Raw genomic sequence first — 6,996 nt, 5'->3', positions numbered from 1 at the left:
GTCATAATGCATAGTGAAGTTGGTTATGACGACTTGTGAATATGTATAGATGTAATAATGACCATTATAATGCTTTATAGACACCTTATAAAACATTATGAGTGCATTCATAGGGCATTATAAATACAACCTTCATAGAAAGTGTTACCGTATAGGGTATAGTTCTATTGCAGGAAGAAAGAAGGTAAGGGATGGTGAGAGACTCAGAGCCTACTGTGTTTCTGGCTTTTACAGAGAATTTGCAATACTTATGAGTTCATCTAAATAGAGGGAGGGCAAGGTTGAACAGTGCCATTTATGGAGTTGTTTTGTACTTGAGATAGTCACTAAGCGTTAATCGAGTCTATTGTCTAGATAATTGTCTGGAAATGCTAAAACATCTATATCATCTGATAACCATCTCCCGATTAATATTATCTGCGCAGTAATGCTGCACCTTTATCCATGGGATCTTTGTCAAAAGGCCATGCAATGTTTGTGAAAAAAGTCACCTCCTACTGTGCCTAATGGACTTCTGATATATCTACTGACTCTGATTTTTTTAATGATTTTTGACAGACAGCAGAACAAGCCTAATGACTAGCATAATGACCATTATAATGCTTTATAGACACCTTATAAAATATTATGAGTGCATTCATAGGGCATTATAAATACAACCTTCATAGAAAGTTTTACCAAATATACTGAAAGAATCCAGTCTCTGGACTGAGTTACATTAGCACCTCACATCATTTTCAGAGTCAGTGTCACATGGCTTTCGCGGACCCTTCTCCACCAGTGTCTCCCAGCACAAATTGCTTGTGCTTTCTTTCCTGGCTTTCTTTTTGTTTGCTCACGGTATCTCCCCTGCCAGGCAAGTATTTGCCATAAAGTAAAGCTTCAGGATGAGAATGGCCAAAGCAAATATCCACACAACTAACCAACACATTCTAATCTAATGACTTACTCATAAAATAAAAAACTAAATAAAAATCCAGAAGATGATGGCCAGCAGTCTTGTTTAGTCACAGGAAAAAAAACAAAAACAGTTTTCCTCCAATCACTGCCTAGGACACAGGAAGATGAAAAATAAAAAGAAGGAGCAAGGGAGGCAGAACAGTACAATATATGAAGAAAAGACGTGCTATATGACTCACAGTCATATAACAACAATGGTAGAAAGGTACCTAGTACACACAACTGACACATTTGTGACAAATGGGTAAATTTATTGAAAATCTAAATAATGTTGTATTAGAGATTTATTTATATGCATACATTAAAAATAAATGTGGAGAAAATACAAACATACATTAGACGGAAAAAATGTTCCTAACTGTTCATCTCAAACAAATTCCCTTCTAAATCATGTTTTTACTTTCAATACACATATGGACCACAGTTGAGGATTACAGCAGTGAGCTGGGAGGAGATCAAGGGCTGCAACTGGGCACTGGAACACAATCAGGATTTGCAAGTGAGCCTTTAAAGATTCTTCAAGGGTATAAGGGTTTTTATAGAACAGAAACTTCCTAATATTCCAGAGAATAGAATAGAATAGAATAGAATAGAATAGAATAGAATAGAATAGAATAGAATAGAATGCTGTACCAACAACAAAAGGAAAGTCAAAAACTAAAATCAGCCAACAGATTTCTACAACATTAGAAATGTGTCATTTCCATTGATATTGTTGTTGCGGTGGAACAATAAGCACTAAGGTTAATGACAGCAGTAATTGTAGTACATTTAAGCAACAATAAAATACCAAGGGATAAGGTGTTGGGAGAATTCAGTGGAAGTTTAAAAATTCATCAAATCCATCACGTGAGTAGTAATAAGTAATAGGTAATATTAGTAGAGTTAGCGTTAAGATGCATAATAGAGCTGATAAAACCTAAAACCACAAGTATCCCACAACCATCTAGAAAACAAAAAGTTGAAATCTGCAAACATCTCCCAAGCTTTGTCAGATTTGGCCCCTTGCATTACCAATTTTAGATGATTTATGGGCCTATGGACTAAAAACGCTTGGAAATGTCCCAGTGTTTGGAAACAGAAACAGTCCACAAGCCACTTCCAGGTCTGTGTTTTGTGACTGCCTGATAAAAATCAAACCAAAACAAAAATATAGTGCAGCTTAAAAGTATTTGCAACCCTCAGATGTGTTTTACACAATACTCAAAACATCAGGAATTTCCACATAAGCCCTGAAAGTAGACAGAGAATCTGGTCAAACAAATGATTCTACTTAACGCAGTACTTTAATTTAAGAAAAAAAGACAGTTATACATATCTGTGAGGTGCAAAAGTATGTGAACCCTTGTTTTCGGGGTCTGGTGTGATCTCCTTGTGCAGCAATAGAAGCAATTAAATATCTCCAGTAAACTTCTGATCAGTTTACAGCGACTGGGAGGAATTTTAGCCCAGTTCTAAGTACAGAACCACTTCAGTTCTGAGATGTTTTGCATGCATTTTTATGTAGAAATGTAGACATGTATACGCACTTGCCAGTTCATTACATACACTTGTAAAAACAAATGTTTGCTACTTTTACAGCCCTGTACTGAGGCTTTTTTTTTTTTTTTTAAATAGAAACTGCAGTTTCATTTTGGACTATGTTGAAGGAGTATTTTGAACTATTGAATTGTACTGTATTAAACTTCCAGATGTTACTATTATTTTGACAATCCTATCAATAATAGAACCAATTTTAACTCAATACAGTTTACCAGCGACATAAACTGTGTCCTCTAGTGTGATCACACAGTTGATTAACCACCTTTCTTTCACCTTTTCATCAGAGACTGAGCATTACAGTCATGAAGAGTAATTAAGCTCAGGACCCTTATGTTAGAATACAATTGTTTTCACTAGTGTACCTAATGAACTGGCCAGTGAGTGTACACTACATTTACTATATTTTAAAATATTTTCTTGGCATTTAATAATCATTAAGTATTGTTTATACCTCATTCTTTTCTTTATAAATCTGCTTAGGGGGGTGGTGTTCTCAGCACTCTTCCCTAATGCCTCAGGGAGGTTTGGACTGGTTCTGAGCTCAGTGATGAAATAGCAGCACCCAACTGTCATTTGTGCTAACTCAAGAACAATGAATTTACGTACATTTTTAAGGAAACCCTCAATTTGAAAAAATAAAGAAATGCAATGTTGCAATTAAATATTTGTTGTATTAATATGAATTCATTTTTGAGGACTTTTCCCACAATATGCTTGTTTCAACAGAATCAATAACACTATGTGAAGTAGTAACTAACATTTTACACAATACTTATGTTTTCCATTACTGGACAATCTGTCCTAAAAGAATTTGCTACATTATTGAAAATGATAATATTAGGATTACAAAATGTGATGCCTGACTAATGTGTTTGGAAAAACACTCATCCAATACAAACATTTCACAAATGGTTTAAAATACATGTTGTTCTTGGCCAGATGGTTGTATACACTTTTAGGTCATTCATAGAATGATGCAATAGTACACCGGTTGATATGCATTATCACTGTGGGGAAAAGTGTCTCCCTTAACTGTTTTTTTATTTTTTTTTACTTCAGTTGCTTAGAATCACTTATGTGGATAAAAGATTTTGTAAAATATAATATTACAATACAACAGCACTCAAATCAATAAACAACCAATAATCAATAATATTTTGTCACTGTCCTATGCAGTTTTATATGCTGGTCCATTAATTCAAGTTGACAATATTCTAAAACTTGCAAAGCATTGATGTACCATTTCTCTTTGTCATTAAATAACACTATTTGCACATCAGTTCATTAAAAGGGAGAAAAAAGTGTGAGGCAGTGGTTCCTTTAAAAAAAAAAAATAAAAAAAAAATACATTAAAAAATCCATTAAGATCACTATGACAATGAATCAAAGTCAATGTTTTAGGTTGCCACATATTAATTTCCTAACAAGGAACAGTGTCTCTAGTGGTTCTACTGCATTGAAATGATTTCTGAAAACAAATTACGCATTTTTCTATTCATATGTTGTTGTTTTTTTTAAAACCAAACAGTGGTCCCACATTTTTGTATACCATCTTGTGTTTTCCATTATCAGTATAGGAGCTGCATTGTTATAGGATCATTTTCTAAGTAATCTACCAATTTTCAGGATTAACACTGTAAAAACCTGAATACTGACTTAAATTTATTACGATAACATTTTGCTAAAATCCAATTACAATATACAGAGTGGATCAAAGTGGAACAAGTAAGCCACTACAAGAAATCAGCAGGAAAGTCCTTCTCCACTGCGAGTGGTTTCAATACATGAACAAGGATTTGAGAAAAATTATATTAAGATGTTTTGATAGGATATGAATGCATGTCATCTAGTTTTGATAAGACATAAAGGCAGCATTAGACAAAAGAGGAAGCACGATGTCACCATCTCACCATTTCAGCAGGAACTTGCTGAAATGGTGAGATGGTGACATCGCGCTCTGCCAAAATGGTCACATTACTATTAATTTGACAAAAGTTGTATGACACCGTGACCTCTTAAACAGAAGTTGTTCTAGTCTAACGTCTATAATGGCACATTATATATTCTGTGTCAAACATCCATATGGGTCTGGGTGAGCAGGCATGCCATTCATTCAAAAACATTTTAAAAAATCCTGTTCCATATTTGCATAGTTTTGGATGTCAAAATTTACATTTCACTTTAACTATTTCAATGACACTGATGTCATAATGTAGTTTTTCTGTTTTATTCTGAACACGTGCCCAGTCAGTTCATCCTGGAAGAAGAAGATCCTACTTATACTTTTCCTGAGGTTTTGTCCATTTTATCCAGTAAAGAAATATTCTTTCAATAAATATTCCATAAAGATTGAATTGCCGCTGTGGCAATTGCGTGATTCATGTCAAACTGGCTTGACTTCACAGTTGCACATTTGGGTACAAATACCCAGGTTAAACGTTTTTATGTTCAACTAACGCATCACATTTGGACCATGTAACAGTTTCCCAGACTTCTTTCCAGGCGCTTTCAAGACTGATTTAAAGGAACTTCAAACTCTATGACAGCTCTTCGTAATATTAAAGCAGAGTTTACAATAAAGATCTGCAAAGCTCATCAATGACGTTGATGAACATCAACAGCTGACTGGAATAACAGAAAACTCTAGGTGAGAACATCGCAATTTTAAAATAACCTAATTCAAAAGCTGTTTGTAGAGTATTTAAGAGGGCTAATGCAAAAGACGACATTGAAGAATGACCACAACAACTGAACCACCACAAATCAAACCAAAAATCCACTGCACACCCACACAGCCCTATTGTAGGAAAACATAATTCAGAGCATGGTAAAATTACAGAGCTTGGCAACCTTTCAAAACTTAACAACAATGGACTCTGTAGGCAAACCATGCCACAGTGCATTCAAGTCTATACTAAATTACATCTTTTGTGTGGACCACCCCCACTTCCCCTACATTCCCACGTACACATCTCAGTATCCGGCAATATAAGGGCTAAGCAATATATAGAATTATCAGTGATGACATTGTTTCGGAACATGTATTTTTTTACTCAAATACAGTGACAAATATTTAGTTCATGTCATTCTAACTTGACACTTGAAATGTCTGCACAAGTTGCACTTTTAATCTATTTTTATTGATATTTGTATTCATGAATGAATGTATGATGCTGCTGCTGCAATAGTTGCCAAACAATGACAATACATTTCTATTCTATTCTATTCGTCATTCCTAGCTTGATTTGAACTTTCATTGTGTTATAAAACCACATCATAGCTGTAAAGCATGGGGGCTACGTGGTACAAGTAGCAGTAGCAGTCAAATGGGCTGACATCAGATGGGCCACACATGGTCCACGAACACAAATCCATGAGGTTGAAGATTTATTAGACATCAAAACACTGCACAGCAGTTTATTATAAGATGAAAATTAATTTTTAACTGTATTTTTTGATCCGTCTATTTCAGTACATCCACTGCACCAACACAGTAGGCGACAATAATGCATAAACTGACTTCTTGGGAAGTGGTGGATGACAGATAACATAAGAATCTTCCAATACTTAATCTACTGTCAATTCTGCAATCTGATGCAACAAACTTGTATTGAACACTGAGACCATTTAGCTTAAGAGCTAAATGAATAGATGATTGGAGACACATGAACAATTGTTATACACTGAGTTTTCATAACATACGCAGTCCATTGATTCTTAGAACAGTAACCTCCATGTATGGCACTCAAGAGCTCACCTGACTTACATGGAGAATACAAACACACCATCAACAAACTGACAAAACAGTACAGCACAGAGAGTGAAAGTTCCTGAGAAAAGAGAAGCAGTTACTTGAAGGCTGACTGCAGTTCTTTGAAAGCAGCTCTTCTCTGTTTCTGCTCCTCAGCCTGCTTCTTCTTGGCCTCCTGTTCCTGGCGGATCTCTGCTTCAAACCGACTGGACTCATTGATGGCCTGGACCTGTTGAGGAAAAACACACAGCTGTTATGTGATACCACTACGAAGATCTTCTGTCAAGATTTGTGAGAAGCAACATCGTGTGTTAAACAGTAGCAAAAACTTAACATTATCCTATCATCATCTTTTCAAAATTGAAATCATCTCATTGAATCAACAGGGCAGATGGCAGATGATGCAACACCATCTTTGGCCAAAAATTAACAACTACAGGCCAGGATGGTCTGTAGTTGTTAATATATATATATATATATATATATATATACATACACACACACACATATATACATACACACACACATAAGCGACTGTTAAATTTGCACATGGTTTCTTCTCACCCTAATGTATGCAGAATGTAACTTCAAATGGAACTCATGATGTTGTGATTATGACCTGGGAAGGCATGTACACAAACGTTTGGCATTCAAGAGCTAACATTAGGCGTTAGTGTTGTATCTACATAGCCCTTTTCTACACATTGAGTGCTCACACACATTCACATAGCATTGCCAAGCAG

The 6,996-nt window shown here is 35.3% G+C and overlaps 1 protein-coding gene across 2 annotated transcripts in view; it reads right to left on the bottom strand.

Annotated features, from left to right (window-relative positions):
* Positions 1-984: 984 nt before the first annotated feature.
* Positions 985-6,996, bottom strand: part of efhd2 (EF-hand domain family, member D2) — a 30,793-nt gene continuing 24,781 nt past the window's right edge. For both annotated transcript variants that reach the window (XM_047579396.1, XM_047579407.1), the window contains exon 5: positions 985-6,482. In XM_047579396.1, coding sequence (XP_047435352.1) covers positions 6,351-6,482 — 132 coding nt within the window. In that variant the 3' untranslated portion in view covers positions 985-6,350. The remainder of the gene's footprint in view (positions 6,483-6,996) is intronic.

The sequence above is a fragment of the Mugil cephalus genome, chromosome 1, assembly GCF_022458985.1.
Source record: "Mugil cephalus isolate CIBA_MC_2020 chromosome 1, CIBA_Mcephalus_1.1, whole genome shotgun sequence".
In the NCBI taxonomy this organism is placed as follows: domain Eukaryota; kingdom Metazoa; phylum Chordata; class Actinopteri; order Mugiliformes; family Mugilidae; genus Mugil; species Mugil cephalus.
Note: the sequence above shows the minus strand (reverse complement) of the source record. Positions and strands in the feature narration are given on the sequence as shown.